The sequence below is a fragment of the Patella vulgata genome, chromosome 2, assembly GCF_932274485.2.
Source record: "Patella vulgata chromosome 2, xgPatVulg1.2, whole genome shotgun sequence".
Classification (NCBI taxonomy): domain Eukaryota; kingdom Metazoa; phylum Mollusca; class Gastropoda; family Patellidae; genus Patella; species Patella vulgata.
The window spans coordinates 69078693-69097059 of record NC_065880.2 but is presented as its reverse complement, the minus strand read 5'-3'; the positions used below and the strand labels follow the sequence as shown (position 1 = coordinate 69097059).

The window sequence follows — 18367 nt, the reverse complement described above, 5'->3', positions numbered from 1 at the left end:
GGATGTTTTAGTTTTCTTCCTAAGAGGAAGAACATGCTGGTAATCTTCCCTCTTTAAGAAGCGCACAATAATTCCTCTTGGGCGTTGGATTGTTGAGTTATTGGATTCGATTCATTTTCGTTTGGGTTGACCAAGTGATTGTTGTTTTACAACGCGATGAGCTACATCTATACAAATATCACTGGTAATATTCAATTTATTCCCGAGAAACGTTTGGATACAATGTATACAGTCTTCATTTTCCTGGTTTTCGGAGATACCAAATACACGAAGATGAGCCATTGTCGTATATTGTTCTAAATTTTTCAGTTTGTTTTTTAGAAATTCATTGTCATAGTATGTTTTGCAGAGGGACGATTCAATACGTTCGAAACGTTCATTAAAGCTGTTGTTGTTGTTATTTGTAAGTTCAACCTCAGTTAAACGATCTTCAATTATTTCAATTTGTTAAACAACATTTCTAACAAACCTACAGCTGGTTTTACTGCTAAATCTACAATGGAATTTAAGGTTTCTTTATCAAATAACTGTCCACTATACCTTCATTACTCTTTTCCATCGACATTGTTGCGATGACTTGGTAAAGACGATCAGTGGGATTAGAACTCAGTGAGTTTTGCGTTAAAAAACAATGGCTTGATAGATGATAAGCACAATAAACAGAATGAAGTAACCAAAGTGTCATTACTTATAATTCAGCAAACTACACCTTTTAAATTATAAGTAATGACATTATATATAATTTAAACTTGGTCACGCCACTGTGCATGATTAATGACCTTCAGTCTAATAACTACATTACGAAACTTATTGACGTAGCGGTTTATGCAGACGACATTTCAATCGGGCATGCAGCAAATAACTACGGTACGGTTAGAACGAGAGTGCAAGAAGCCTTAGACAAATTGTCGAAATGGTCTTATGACTGGGGATTTCGAATATCTGAAATTAAAACAATAGGTATGCTCTTCTGTAGGGATAATAGAGAAGTGTCGTCTATGTAACTGGAATTGAACAATATCCGAACTGAATTTAAAGATCAGGCAAAGCTTATAGGGGTGACCTTTGATCGCAAAATGACTTTTATACAACATATTGAAAATATGGTTAAAAGAGGGTTGAATGTAATGAGATGCCTGACGCGCATATCCTGGGGAACAAATAAAACCACCCTGCAAATATACTATTCAAAAAAAGTAGGGGATATTTGATTTTGGGGGCATAATACTAAAATATGCAAATGACTACGAAAAAAGTCACTATAGAACCTAACAGAAGAAACATTTCCAGTTACATGTGACGCCCAAACGCACCAATAGCTACCGCATGGAATGCAGGTGATGCTTGGGATCATCATGGGGGTCCAACCCAAGATTTGCACGACTCTGACATTGAATGTTACAGTCATTGTGGCATTGAATTCCAGGGTGGAAACATCAGTTTAATTGTTTTAGTGACCAGAAAACAAATTTTGATATGCGTCGGCTTACCCAAAATGAAAGGTTACGTGCCCTTGGCATGCTACAGATCGGCACAACACAGGCGGTTGTGGCGCGGACGATGAATGTTTCTCAGTCTGTCATAAGCAGGTTATGGTCCAGATACCGTGATACACAATCTGTACAGGACAGACCACGCTCAGGTCGACCAAGGGCGACAACTCAAGCCCAGGATCGATTTATCCGTACCTTGGCCTTGAGAAATCGTGTCATCACAGCAAATCAGATCAGCGCTCGTCTTCAAACAGACACTGGTGTGAGAGTGAGTGGCCAGACGATTCGGAATCGACTGCATAGGGGTCACCTTCGCGCCCGGCGTCCTCGCGTGATCCCTTGTTTGAGAGATCATCACATTCAGGCAAGACGTCGTTGGTGTAGGGATCGTCAACACTGGGATAATCGACGCTGGAGCAATGTGATGTTTTCAGATGAGTCAAGGTTCACTGTTGATTTTTTGGACAGACGTAGGAGGGTGTGGCGTCGTCGAAACGAGCGCTTCCAAGACGTTAACGTCATCAGACATGATCGATTTGGGGGTGGTTCTGTTATGGTGTGGGGAGGCATCACTGTTGCTGGAAGAACGGCTTTACATGTTGTTGCAGGGCGTGTTACAGGCCAGTACTACCGGGACAACATCTTGGCAGTCCATGTTGTGCCGTTCGCACGACGTCATGGCCGCCGTTTCATCTTCCAGGATGACAACGCAAGATGTCACAGGGCCAGGATCGTTACAGGTTACCTCCAACAACAGAACATCACCACATTACCTTGGCCAGCACTGAGTCCCGACCTCTCCCCCATCGAGCATGTCTGGGACATGCTTGGACAGAGGTTACGTCAACGTCAACAACGGCCTGCCAATGTCCAAGAACTTGCTGCTGCGTTGCAACAGGAATGGGACAATCTGGACCAAAATGACCTTAGACGTCTCATTAGGAGTATGCCACGTCGGATCAATGCTTGTTTGGCAAACAGAGGAGGATTTACCCGTTATTGACTTGGTTGTGATGCTGTGGTAACTTTGCTGTTTGACCCCGGGTATCATTTTACCCTTATAATGGTCAGTCTGTGCCTTACTTAGTCTAACGATCATTTGGAATAAATCGATGAATGTGAACTTCATTTCATTTTGTCATTTGTTTCTTCGTCAGTTTCATTAGGTGACTTTAATAACACTTAAAAATCAAATATCCCCTACTTTTTTTGAATAGTATATATAAGGAAACAATATATAAAACGATCTAAATCTCAGTTATACATAAGTAAAATTCAAGTATTAGAGAAAAAACAATAAAAATTAAATTTTGCGAGTGCACACCCCCCCCCCCCCCAGCTCTTTCTAAACGAAACAGTTTACAATATCAGACAATAAAGATAGCACCGAAAGCTTCATTTTGCAAAAAAAAAAAGGAAAGTGCAGGTAAAATGTCTTTCGAATTGAGGCCAACGAACTAACCTTGAGATACTGGGCTAAGATACAATATCTTGGCGACAGCTGTCCAACAATTAAGTGTGAAAATCAAGGAAAAAATTCAAAAGAAATGTTATTATCTCAGACTCAACCGTTCGGTCACAGAGCAAATGATCTATTAAAAGACCTAAGATTAGATTACTGACAGGGTATTTTCGTATTAAGCCCCATGCACTTTATTAAATACTAACTATGACATACACCTAAGTGATGTTGCTAAGAAGAAAGAAAATCCACAACACGTTCAAATGCTATCGAGGGAATTCTTGAATGAAAATGGTCATCACATGTAAAAAAATATATACGGACGGGTCTCACGATCCAAACACAACCCAAACTGTATTAGGTGTAGTCATTCCTTAATTTAATGTTAATACATCAAAAGGGTTACCAGGGTGATGTTCCATCTATACTGCAGAATGAAAGACAATATCCAAGCTCTTGAGTGGCTTGTGTCATCCACCGTTCAAAGCGCAGTTATCTGGAATGTTTATAACTCTCAAAGGCTGAATTTGTGAACCGCATTAAAGAAATTTAACTGACTTTAATATGTAAATAATCCACGGGTCCAGCTATGTGGTTTTTACTGCGAGCACTTCACTTTTCTACATAAAGCAAGCGGATTCGTTTTGTCAACGGTTTTTTTTCTATCCGCACTGATGACGCCAAACATCAGTCGGCTTGACTTCCTATTTTGACTTGTTTTTATTATGACAAAGAGAGAAGATGACCCGCCCTCTCTTCTCACGACAGCGATTTTATAAGTGCGTTTTAAACTGACCTTTATCTTTACAAAGACTTTTTCATTTTTTTTTTTTTTTTTACCAATTTTCAACCCTTTAAGTGTAAATAATTTAATTAAAGCAACCTGTCCATATTATCATATTTATTGTATTGGCCGTAATATCTGTAATAAACAACAACAATTTATTATATTTGTGTTATATGCTTGATAACACTTGTGAAACCTTGTTGAAACGTAGCAGAAATAAACCTTAGTAATTGTTATCCCTAAATTGTGTGTTATTTTATCCCATTAACAAAATCTGCACATAGGTTACATTGTCCGTATGTAAGCTATCAAGTCTGTCTCCCCCACTGCTTTGTTGTATCGTCTCGATAGATTTTCAAAAAAATTAAATAAATTTTAGTTGTTTGGTTATGAAAGTAGCACCCCAAAAATGAGTAAATCTATATAAGCCTTAGACAAACTTGGTGATAATATGCTAGTTATGATTGCAATTCATTATATATTTCAAAGCAGCTTCTTCAGTTTTAGAATTTTAACAATAGTAAGTGACTGTAAAATTTCTTTATAATGTTATATTAACAGTATTGCCTTTAAAGGTTTGCAAGATTTATTTTGGACCAACTAAAAATATATTTTTGTCAGCATCATACACAAAGCATTTAAATTCGTATAATCGTCTGTTTGTAGAAATAATGCAGAATAAATCAGAACGCGTATATTTCTGTTGTTTTGGAAAGTTCATCAACAAAAACAAGCAATACATTCTTTATTAAATTCTATTTTGTATTATAGAATCTGAAGTGAAACATAAAATTGAACGTTTAAATCTATTTCAGGAATCGACATTATTTCCCTCTATTATTGCTTAAATTTCCTAAGAAATCGTGATTTTTAAAGGTCTTGAATGTACCCACAAAAAACCTTGAATGGTTTAGATATTCCGATTGGAAACATCTGGGGTGAATAGCCGGTACGAATTTCTGTCTTTATAAAATTATTTGCCTTTAGAAATGGTTCTATTCTTTTGCTGAAACCACATCCATTGAGTGCAAAAGAAGTTGTTGGTTGGAAATTTGATTGTAAATTGAAACAGACAAGGAGGAACTTTTCGAAGTGTTGTGGATAATTCACTCGCAAGAGCAAGGAACTGCGAGATGGCATAAAGGCATCATTTACAGAACATCTGTCAAGAAATTTTACATTAAATATTATTTTTCGGTTCCAATGGAAATAATTAGAATGGAAAGGATATCATGTTTAAACCCATATGCAACATTTTGACTCTCCGGCATTTATTTTGTTAATTTTTTATGGTATGTTTTTAGATAACCCCATCAGAGGATGTAAGGTAGCGAAGAAAAAATGGCGGAGTCGCGAAGTTTTGAATTGGGTCAGTTAAATAAGACAGATTCCTAAGGCCGCTGCTGTAAAAATGAATCTTGAGGCAACTGTTTAAAAATTGACAACCTCAAATGCAGAATTTTCAGCACTTTGAAACTGTTCTCATCAGTACCGGATTTAGATGAAGAAAGCCCTTGCCTATGCCCTCCCAATCCACCACTCTCACGACTAGAAGATGATGAAAGTGTGTTTTAAACACAACTGACCAAAGCCGGGCATGATAACTGATGTTTTAGACTACAGTGCGTGTAAGAAAAGCTTGTGAGTGTCAAAATAGTATACACTTTGGCCGTAGGCCCCCTAGATATTGCGACCCTAGAGCTCCGTCTGCTAAGCATAAAAATCTGGCACCGGCACAGCGTTTGTCAATTTTCTATGAAATACATCAATAGTATTAGCCATCAATTGGCTCATTATCGGCTGCACAGAAAAAATACGAATTTAATATATCTCTGTTGTATCCAAACTGCACTGGAGAATTTGTACGTTCCAGAGTCCTTAAAAGTATCATTTCTCGCTTTCGTTGTAATTCAAACTCTTCTGTGCATTGTTATAAAATTAAAGTCATTGTTTGTGAATATGTTTGTAATATACCTGAATGCCAAAAGAATTTAAGAAGGAGGAAAGAATTTAGCTGTCATAGGAAGTCACATTAATATTTGTCAAGTTAATGGACATACTTGTCATCGTCAAAACAGTTAATCCGTTGAGGTCTGCCCCCGCATTCAAATTAGTGGGATTTTATTTTACTTTGGCTGACTTTTATCCTCAGTCCCGACGCAAAAATGAAGAATAAAGCCCCTTGCCCTTATGTAAATAATCTGACTTGGAATATATTGGAAACGAAGTGTTAGAAAGATTAGTTCGTGATATTAAGGACCTTTCTGTTTTCATTTATTTCAGCAATAATTTGTTGTTAAAAGCTAATTTAGTTTGATTACGTTGAGCCTACATTTGTAGTCACTGTATTGGAGGATTTGTAATGAATTTTTAGAAGTGCTTTTTGTTTAGGTTGTGTTGTATTTTATTAATAGATATCGTGGATTAACATTCCTCGTGTATATTACTTCCTTGTGGTACAGAAAATCAAACACCAAGGTAATCCGTAATATAGAAAATAATGATCTTGTATAAGTCAATGTGTCGATTTCATTGATCTTTGAATTGATTTATGGGATGTGAATATATTTTACGTAATACAGTTAGTATTGAGACATAATGCAGTTATAAACGGCTATACATTCTGACAACTTCGTTAAATTTTCTAGACAAACATTTAATGATACAGCGCATGCTCAACCACCAATCGATATAACAGATTTAATTAACCCAATTCAATACCCTTTCTTTTTCTAAATAAAGGACGCTAAGATTTCGGTAAAAAGACGTCGAAAATAACAAATCATTAAAGATAAAAATAAGGCACTTCTTGAATATAGTTTGTGTAATTCAGTGTAAATGCATTTAAAATAAATAACTGTAATTCAGTGTAAATGCATTTAAAATAAATAACTAACTGCCAAGATGTAAGTAATTCCTTATAACAATATTTAAAATAAAGATTATAATAAGATTATTACACTTTGTGCGTACGTAGTTATTTTTAAATTATAAAATAGAGAAAAGGAGATGAATGCCCACTCGACACAGACTATATCATTTTGGACTTATTTGAATAATTCGCTTGCGCATAGAGGACTTAAGCAGAGAGAGGAAACCGGATGATCCGGAAAAACCCCACGAGGTTGAATAGGCAACAAGACTCATTGTCACGTACATGGAAACAATACCACTTGACCTATAAATGGCAGACCTTATGATCTAAAGCGCGCGCGGTACCCCCGCCCTTCCCCGATATAATAAATTGCATCATCTAGCGTTAGTAATTCAATATAAAGATGTGTAAAACAAATATTGAAATTAACTGTAAAAAATTGACATCTAGAGTAAGTAATTCCGTATTAAGATGTATTAAACAAAGATTATATACATCTAGCGTCATTAATTCTGTATTAAGATGTATTCAACAAAGGTTATATACATCTAGCGTTAGTAATTCCGTATTAAGATGTATGAAAAAACGATTATATTTACTACGGAAAATAGCGCCATCTAGACTTAGTAATTCTGTGTTAAGGAGTATAAAATACAGATTATATTTACAATGGGAAGTAGCGTCATCTAGAGTTAGTAATTCCGTAACTTGTTTTAGCGCAAGTAGACAGTCCCTTGCACACATTGTTCAATAGATAGTAGTTACTAATCTCGTTGCTTTTTGGGTCAATATTTATCGTTTTTATAAAACAGAAGCCGTCAAACTGAAAAGTTTGCTTTTGTTGATTGTCACTGTCACACAGGTCCGGCCTGAGATTTCAGTGCTGTCACTCAACATGTTGGACGCCATCATTACGTCATTTCTCATCCGTATCCACCAGTGAAAACACCTGAGATATTGTCAGGACGCGATGTCAGACAGGTCACTGTTTTATTTTTAGCCATGTGCTAAAGTGGAATTCCAAACTCACCGGTCTAAATTGATAAATAAACGAAATATCAAGCTTTGATATAAGTAAAAAAGATTTTTTTTCTTCTTAAATTTAAAAAAAAAACATGTACATTTCCTATTCAAACTTTTAATCAAGTTGAATTTGTGGTTCCGGTTTTGTGCACTCGGCAAACCTCGGCAGACTCTGGTACCCTATATACAATGTAGATGTAGGCTACCGGAGTCTGTCAAGATTTTTGTTGTAACAAAACACATTTGCAAAATCTTGACCGGAATAAACAACACGTGTACAAATGAAAATAATGTCTAAGGACAACTGTGTTCAGTTACTAACTTTTCTGTAATGGGGCGACGACATTTTGTCGTCGTTCTCTTACAAGGATGAATATGACCCTGCAAAGCAAAGATCATTCATAACACACGTCTATTGTAAAATCTGTTCTGAAATAGTTGGTGGAAACAATCTGAAATGTCATCTCACTGGAATATAAACTTGTTGTAAAACATATGTACCAGAATGAAAATCATAACACCACAGGCACACAACATTCACAATCAAATATATTGTGCCGTTACAGAAGTAAAATAGTGTACAATTATTAAAAATTAGGTACCATCATTACTCAGCATCTGGCAGAAAGCATAATTGACAGGGTTGCCAAAACAGTGAAATTGAGTGCAACAACTTTCAGTATTCTCAATGATGGAAGCCAACCTGTGAAAACTGGTGGAGATTTAAAATTGATTTACATTCGAACAATGAGCAATGGCGGACTTCATGTCTATTATTGTGTAGGCTTGGAAATATTGGCAGAGTATGACGGGGGTGATGCTGAATCGAAAAAACAGCAATAGATAATGTTTTTATCAACGAAACCAAACTTGGTTTGAGCATAACTACAGATGGTGCTTCAGTAAATACCGGCAAGTATTCGGGTGTGTTCACAAATTTTAAATTTAATAGACAATGGATATTACCAATACATTGTGTGGCTCAACGTGCAGAGCTAGCGGCAAACGGTGCCTTTGTTTGTTCAGAAATCAAAGATGTTGAAGAATTTTATATATCAAACCTTTAACTTTTAAAAAGACCCGGAAAGTTAAACGGAGAACCTAAGGTTGCTGGTTTGGCTAATGTCATTCCTTATTATGAACTTGCTCAAATTAATGGTACAAGGTTTCAGTATCATAGACGCGAAGTACAAAAAAACTCATTATGTGGATTCTTATTGTTACATGCTATGAAAATGATGTTCTTCAAACGAGAGGTCACACTGCAGACACAAAAGCAAAACTAAAAGGTTTTCTGAAGAAGTTATACACGTATGAATTTTTGACAGATGTGTGTACTTTGCTGTACATATTAGAATGTTTGGTACATCTATGTAAATGTTTTGAAAGAGAATATATATTAGCTTTTGATGTGATGCCAACCATAGAAATGATCAAGGATTCTTTGAATGAGTATTGCTGGAAACCCCATCCTTGTTTGAATTAAATGATAAATATTTTAAGTTGATAGAACAAAACGGTAATTTTAAAATTCTCAAACAATTTTGTAGAACAGGAGATATGAAAGAAAATGTAATTAATAGGATTTATAAAGAATTACAGATTGAAGTAGATTGTATAGAAAGCGCATTAAATGTATATGATCAGATTAAAACAAGTGTTATTGGCAAATTGAATGGATCATAAAAGGTTTTTGACCCTATGACGTCATACATTTGATTAACCCATCAACGTTGATGTTTCTAGTAGGATACCCACGGTTCTGTGCATGGCACGCGAAGAACTCGCTGCAACTGACCGTTTTATTCTCTAATCCCTCACATCAACCAGGACGCGGGTTATATAACAATTCTTCCAGATCCCAGTGTAGTAAAGACAAGTTAAACGTAATTTTGAACTTTAAAAAACAAAACGAAATAGGATCTGTATTCTTATCAGATTTTTCAGTTTGTTACGTCTGATTAAACAACTATATTATCCCACATACGATTTTTGTCTTTATTGGTATGCAGCCTATTGATCACGTGAAACGAATTTGTGTGAGTAAATTTAACCACTCGACATACTCGCGCGAAGTTAATTTTGCGCGAGTGCTTAATTGCTCGCCATCATTTTCTTCGTGGGAAGCCCTGATAAAGACATGATTATATTCACCATAACGAAATAAAAAAAAAGTAATGTAGAATACAAAAGATATTTGGTTATATTAGATCAAAAATATAAACATTTAGCGTAAGAAATTCAGCATTAAGAGATATTTGGAATTGTAAGTATTCATTCACGCTGAAATAAAGCGGAACGAAATGACACAATTCAGCCATACAATATATAGTGCGTGTGCGATTGTACAACCATTACTGTTAAAACAAGTTCCTAACCTAAACTGATTTCATTAAATAATCCTTTATCTCTCTCCAACCGTACATATACGATCGCGTTCAGCCTTACTTCTCAAACAAGTCCAACATCTCGTCCAATCAATATTTGATATAAATCATATTTATAAAACCATTTACTGCGAAAACATGAACATTGACAATCTTTTATTTCATAAAATCATAAAACTCTCCCAACAGATCAATAATAACCCTTGGCATGGCGATTTAGTCGGAACTAACGTTAGATTAAAGATACTGTATCATTCGACAAACACCGTAGTGATTTAAACAATGGCATAGAGGGCGATAAACCAGGGCAGAATGATTTACGTTTTCAACATAGTAGGCGACCACTACACTAGGATGTCCCGGGTTAGAATCTCGGTGTAGGCCAAGATCAATGGGTCGAAACGCTGCTATAAAGGCAGAATATCATATAATGTCATTAGATTTACTACAGAGAATTTGATAAATTTTCATTAATTAAAAGGGTATTGCTTTATAAAAACATTGGTATAATAGGAGGGGTGGGGTGGGGCAGGGTAATGTCACGTAGGCTATTATGTAAGGCTGGGCTCATATTAACACAACGCTAAGGTTGGGGATAGCGCTAGTCCTCAGTGTTAGGGAATAACCAGTAAGAAACCATGACTAATGTTTAAATATTATAAAAGAATAACACAATTCAAATATTGAGATATTTCTCCTTATCTACGGGAGATCGTGAATTTTTTGGTAGATAGATTCAACTGTCATTTGATCTTACTTTCGTTTCTATTTTATGTTGTTGATGTTCACGCTGCAGTAACGTCTAACAACATATTTGACAAGTCTGTGTTCAGGTGGTCCCAACTTTCCTTTAGCCAATAAAAAATCGCATTGGCATGAGAAACATTTATTAATGAAGAAGTAGTCTGACGGTCATTTAGTAAATGAAATGAAATGGGGTTTAACGTCCTACTTTTCTACACCGACTAGGCCAATGAAGACAGGCTTACGCCATACAATGTACTATGAGTGTCATATTGCCTGGGTAGCGTCACTGCGGTCTACGCTTATTTTGATTTCCAACTTTACGGCAATCTGTACACAGGACCCCGGTTTTTCGGCCCATCCAAACGTAGTGTAAGCTAAACAAAATTAATACTGGAATTAAATAAATACCAAATTTGCTTCTATTGGCAGACATATATAATAATTATGAAAATGAAATAAAATGGGTTTACGGTTCTACCATTCCGGCCCCGACTGGGCTTATGAAGACGGCATACGCCATACAGTGTGCTGCGAGGGAGTCCGGAAAGCGGCGCTACGGCCTACTCTTATATCGAATTCCAACTGCCAATGGATATTTTACGTGCACACCAATGTGTATACGGTTCGTCCCATCCGAACGACTATACATTATCCCTTGCACCACTGATAATGGGGAATTATGACGGAAAATCCCAATAAACTTTCTCGGCTAACACACAGATCCCAACACGGGAGCTCAAGGTTAGCTATCCAACGTCTTACTCACTGAGCCACCGCATCTACCGGCAATCCATATAACCTTGGCAGTTGCCAAGACATGAAATTGTACAGGATGTCACGAAACCTTATAGGGAAGAAGTAGGGTATAATGCCTCCTCTAATACAATTTCGCATAAATTATCAAATAGTACTACACCGAGAAATTGTCGTCCTTAGTCCACTGCCCTAATACTCAATTAAAATTAGTATTATATGATCTATATTTGCTATTAAGTCCCTCAAGTGCGAAATAATATTTCCATGTGAAATAAATATTAATGATTTACTATATTTAGCCAATAACCTCTTTATTTTTCGCCCGTTAATATCAGTCTGTATTGTATGTATATATATCTTTATTTAGAAAGCGACGGAGTAAGACATGAAATTAACTTTACACACCCCGTGGCTATTCTCCATCTAAGTTCAGGTCTTGGAAATTGATTTTAATACTGAGATTTACAATTCCCGCCCACAACTAACACCATATTCTCCCATTCCAGTCTATATATGGTAACTCTTACACTAACTATATATGCCTTAATCACACCATGTCATTGTCTGTCTTCGCTACCAGTCAGTAACTCTTTCTTTATATATAAATAACTACAAACCCCTTACACGCTATAACATCCCTACCATATAATTATATATAAATATCTCAAATAAAAGTCCTATCTTCATATGTAAGCAACATCAACCCTTTACAAGACAATTATACATATTTTAAACTCTTTATTAAGACACCAACTTTTTGCAGGAAACAACCTTACTTTATATAAATGGCCACATTATAGCATTAATTTCGCCAGTGACTGTAATGTTAATTCTCGTCTCAGTGACCGGCTCTTTTCCCAAAATTTTCGTTAGGTTTACGTTTTCTACCACAGAGAGAGCAAAAACTGGCAACCTCTTACTCAAAAGCATGTATGGGGTTCACTATGGAACTCTTGGGATACACAAACTGAATGTAGCATACTAGTAAACGTGCAACTGTCCGCCCTATATTTTAACAAACCTTTTAACTCTATTATTCTTCCGCCCCAAAATCATGAATATTCTCCAGAACCTACTAGAAAATGTACATTCAAAACCTTTTCTTCGATTCTACACCAAAATGTCAACAAAAATGGCCATGCAAAAGGGGGGAGGGTGAGGACAGAAAGACTATTACTATACGTGGGTAACCATTAGTAGGAATTCATTGTGCCCTGTGTTGGTATAAATATCTAAAAAATATTTATAAGGCCAATCAGTAGCCATATTTGATAAATAACAAACACTTTGCAAGTCGAACTTTGATCCCAATTATTTTATTCCAACCCGTTTGTCACTTTGGTATCTTATATCTACTGAAAGAGAATCGGTTTCCGTTGAGTTATTTGCCCCTGAGTTAGAAATCGGAATCGAACCAGTTATTTCGAATTATTTGATAATCTCGCTTACGAACATAGACGTAACAGCCTTTAGACATTATACTTAGTCATGGTTTAATGTTATTTTTGAAATGTTTTCCACATTACAGGCGCCTGTGAGTCACGGATCTTCTGTAACAAACAAAACAATACATCAAATGAAACGAGGTTTGACGTTCTGCAACCGAAGCATATATAAGTTATTGTCTATCTTAAACGCGCCAAACCGTTAGGTAAGTGAGTTAAATTTCTTTGATATTTGTTCAAAATAATGTCTTAAAGATGGGTTCCCGCGTACAAAATGGGTGAATTAATGGTATATATGGACTAAAAACATATTCAAACTAATTAATTTGTCATAACTTTGCTTCAAATCCTTCTCAAACATTGCAATTGCGAAGGAATGTCCTGCTATAAAAATTCGATCAAGCCAGGACATGTTTACGTCACGTGACTTACCTCTCTTGAAAGTCAGAGGAGAATTCATTGCATACATAAGACGATGTTGTCTTTAATCGCTTACTGTTTATTACCAAGATCGAATCCTAATTAAATTCTCGGATTATCCACTACCCGCGTCTTTTCCCGTCATTTTTATCTCAGAAAGTGTTGTACCTATAACTCTTCATAAAGTTTATCAACTTGTACATCAAGCGCTCAATGTTCGCGTGTGAGCATTGACATCACGCGTGCAGAAATTCCTAACCGTCGGGCTGTTGATTAGGGGAACCCTTACATTTTTGTCCTTTTTACACTCCATGAGTGTTTTTCGGGGAATCCAGTATTTTTCTAGTAAGATTGGATATCTCTACTTTCCATATATACAAAAAATACCATACTTTTATTGGAAATAACCACACGATAAATACTATTCTGGGAATCCATCTTTAAATAGTTTTGAAAAATATATATTTGTGAGATAATATACAATGGGGTTATCGTTTGGAAATAATAAACGGAATTTGTTTTTAGTTTAAACTGTCGACAGCTGAAACCAAAATCCATTATATCTCAACATTGGCTTTATCTGTAGATCTAAATTTTTTAATGTAGACGGGTACTCACTACCCACATGAAATTCAATTAAAGTTTTATTTTTGAACCAGGAACCGGTTCCATACACTTGGGGAATTTCTTCTTGTTGATGTTTTTATTCAATTTGGGTGAATCTATTTGTTAAGGCCAGCTCAATTTTCGTCAAGGTCCCCGAGGTGTAAATAAGGTTAAGTCACGTGATTGTTGGCGAGATTGTAGGTTACGGTTAGGGTAAGCATTAGGGCTAGATCCCAATATTAGGGGTAATGTTGGGATTAGCTCTAGCTCTATTTACATTTCTTAACCTTTAACCAAACTTGAAGTTGGCTTTATCAATCAATTAGATCTAACCTATCGAATATACATCGATCCAAGATTGTTGCCATGATGCCATGGTCACATTCTCTTTCATATAGTACGCTCGTGCCCGTTTACTCAAATCAAAGATGTGTGGTAAATGGACAGTAAGTAATGACAAATACATTCTGCAAAATGGGCCCTCCTTCATGAAGTTAGGTGACAAACATGGCTGCTAAAAATAGATTTTGTTATAGATTGGGGTATCTCCTCGGGAATACAAAGTTTGGAGAAGTATTTAAATTAAATTTTTGATAGATTAATTAGTTTGAATATGTTTTTAGTCCAAATATATCAAATCACACAGTTTGTACGCGGGAATGTATCTTTAAAAACTTGTTTGGATTTGAGTGTACTTACCCGCTAAAACGAATAAAATTCCACAAACAAATGTTAAAATTTTTCTTCCACCATTTGGTTTACAATGGCTAACAAAACAGAGGATGCCTCCAATAAGTAAAATAAGTAAACTAACTAAAGGGAACATAGTGGCTCGTCGTATATTTACTGAAACATAAAAACACATTATCATATTACATTTAAGCATAAAACTTGCAATGAAGGAATTTGCAATGTTTTGTTGGATGCTATAAATAGTCCTTCCACGACAACCATAGAAATAATAGTACAATATTAGTACAGTCATTATTGTCAGTGGGTCTCATATCTTTAAAGTTGATAAAATTAAAAGTAAATCGAATACTTACATAGTACAGTATCTATAGGTCTCATAATTTTAAAGTTGATAAAATTAAAAGTAAATCGCATACTTACATAGTACAGTATCTAAATGTCTCTTAATTTTAAAGTTAACAAACTTAAAGGAAATAGCATACTTACATATATAGTACAGTATCTGTGGGTCCAATACTTTTAAAGGTAATAAAATCAAAGGAAATAGCATACTTACATAGTACGGTATTGAGCGGAATAGCATTTCTAACATAGTACAGTACCCGAGGGTCTCATACCCTTAAAGTTATTAAAGGAAATGTCATACTTACATAGTATAGTATCTGTTGGTTTCATACCATCTCTTTCATCATTAACAGTAAAATATTGTATATATCTACAAGTAGGGTAAATAGCATCTCTGTCTGGAAATACAAAAATATATGCAAATTGTAGTACGAGTTAAAATTAATAAAATCGTAAATACCTGTTGATGTGATACATGTTACAAAACAGAAAGAAAAATAAAAGAACATAAGTATTTCACTATATAACCACCACAGCTTTGTCATGTAAATATGTAGAAACACGTAGAACATATAGAAAACTTTTACATTCTAGGCAAGCAATACTACTCCTTGGCATGTATAATTGTGAGTAGAACTCAAGGCCGCAAGCCTTCATTTTTTTAATTCATATTATCAAAAGAAAAGGAAACATTGTATAGTACAGATTTGCTGGTGGTTTTTTTATTTTTATTGTCATCTTACTACAGCATAGATGGCAATCATTAGATATGAACATATGCATAGGAGCCGGGCTGCCCCCCCCCCCCCATATCATAGAAATATAATTGTAAAGTGAAATCGCTTGCGGTTTACGTTTTGAATACTATAATACTTAAATGGAGCTTTGTGGAAAGCTCGTTTTAGTTAATGATTGATCCATTCGGAAAATTCGGGTGACAAAGAAAATTGTTGAGCGAATAGTCTCACCCCACCCCCTTTCCCACCCCCAACTATGGATATGAAACACACCACTTTAGACTCCGATGTGCAAGCTAAATGGTAAATCGTTACTTATTTCATGCGATCAAATGAACTCACAATCCAGAGCATACCATGATCTTCCATTGCATGTTTCAGCTTTCGTGGCGCGGTGGTTAAGGTGTTGACTCACTAACCAGGAGGCCCCGGGATCGATCGATCGAAGAATGTCCTTGAAATTATCCCCCTTGTCATGTCCAAAAAACGGTGTTTAGTCTTTCGGATGGCACGAAACATCCGAAGGACTAAACACCGAGATCGCGTGTGAATAGGCGGAAATGCCGCTGTCTGGGCAAAATGTCCCTCATTTCACACTGCATGTGGTATACCCGTCTTCATTTTCCTGGTTGGTGCATAAATATAGGATGTAAAACCCATTTTATTTCGTTTCAACTGTACAGGTCGGTAAATCATCGATGAGAAGGCTGGATAAAAACTTGACGACAAATCCTCATAAATTGATAGCCATTCCTATATAATATTCACACCAATTTACAAAAATACGGGATAAACTGACAGATATCTTCAGAATATTTCGTTAAGTTTACAAGTTGATAAATTCAGTGACAGCACTAACTTGATTTACGTCAATTAAATTAGAGAAAAACCTCCATTGTTACAGTAAAAAGATGAACTAACGTCAATAAGTTATATTTAGATGAACTCAACTCAAAGTTGTTTTTATCTTTTCGCGGATTTGAATTTCGGTATGAATGATCATTTTTAATGATTAATCGTAATGATTAATGTTTAATGATGATTAATGATCATGTTTAATGATGATTAATGATCATGTTTGATAATAATAATCATGTTTTATGACAATGAACATGTTTAATGATAATGTTTAATGATAATTACAAATTTACATGTTTGCATGTAATGGTCATGATATAATTTAATTGAATATTCTAATTGAAATGAAATATAATTGGGTTTAAATTACCACTTTTCTGTACCAACCTGGCTAATGAAGACGGCCATGCGCCATGCAGTGTATCCACCTTGTGCCAACGGTTCTTTGGCGTGACCGCCATGGGACCTCGATTTTCGGCCCCATTCGAACGAATAGACACTGTTTCGTACCAGACCCTACGCCATGTACCACTGACAAAGAGAAACCAGGAGCTGTCTCGGTCAACACCCATGATCGAACCTGGCTCCTCATATAAAAAGTAATTAATCACAACCCAGCTATCATGTAATGTCCATTACATTTCAATAACATTTTCTTACAAGTTTCTTGAAAGTTTACGATTAAAGTAAGTCATATCTTAACATGAAAAGAAGTGAACTATTTATATAAATATTATTCATAACATAAAATAAGTAAATTACATTTTCAAAAAATTCAAAATTTAAATTTTCACAAAACCCCTTTAAACAGTAGTGACCATGCAGTACGCGACAACCGAAAGACAGGCCGCTTATAATTTGTCATAAATTTTGTTTTTGTATTGTGGCTCTTAACAAATTGACAATTAACTCAAGATGCAAAACACTGATGTTGTTTGGAATCGGCTTTGTTTAAATATCAAAAGTCAAGGGGGGACAATTGAAATAAGTGTTTTAAAAATGTCAAAGTTTTTGGTTCTGAACAAATTATATTTACAAACGATCATGACGTATTAAACAAAGACAAATCTAAATCGTGAATTCAGTTTGAGTACGACATGGTATATGACGTCCTATTTGTCCTGAACAACCCAGGCTCATGAAGACGGGCATACGGGATGCAGTGTGCTATGGCTGAAATTTTGCCCGAACAGCCGCGTTCCAGTCTACTCTTAATTCGAAGTCCAACTTAAAACGTGTGCCTTGGAGTTTGAATGTGACAATAAACCGGGACCCAACCTAGTACCCATTGGCGTTCAGGTGGACAGTTGGAATTCGAAAAAGAGTATGCAGAAACGCCGCTGACAAGACATTCTAAAAACACATAATTTAAAAACTATTGTTCCATTTGTTTAAAGCTTCAGTTAATGGCGAATGTAGTGTCAGAGGCAGATTGCGTTTATTTATTCTGGACACCTGGCACTAGTTTGACTCTGATTTGAGAAGAAATGAAAGACAAGGAGCAATTACGGTTAAATATGTGAAGTACTCAAAATCTCCGAAATACAATTTTAGCCATCTGAGTAGGAGCGTTCCTTCGCAAGGCAAGTGCTTTAAAATTGAGTTGGTTAGTGGTTATAGAGTTGTCGGGTTTGATAAATCAACCGGGGATTAACATGTGATGCCGAGAATCAGCACGCGAGTTGAGTGGCCACATTATATAGAGATTTACAGTCTAAAAGGACCTGTAAAAC

The 18367-nt window shown here is 35.8% G+C and overlaps 1 protein-coding gene across 1 annotated transcript in view; it reads right to left on the bottom strand.

Annotated features, from left to right (window-relative positions):
* LOC126811542 (voltage-dependent calcium channel gamma-5 subunit) overlaps positions 1-18367 on the bottom strand; it is a 61119-nt gene that overhangs the window by 2655 nt on the left and 40097 nt on the right. Inside the window, exons 2-3 of the mRNA XM_050537228.2 lie at positions 15345-15437; positions 14701-14847 (exon numbers count right to left, since the gene is read on the bottom strand). Coding sequence (XP_050393185.1) covers positions 14701-14847; positions 15345-15437 — 240 coding nt within the window. The remainder of the gene's footprint in view (positions 1-14700; positions 14848-15344; positions 15438-18367) is intronic.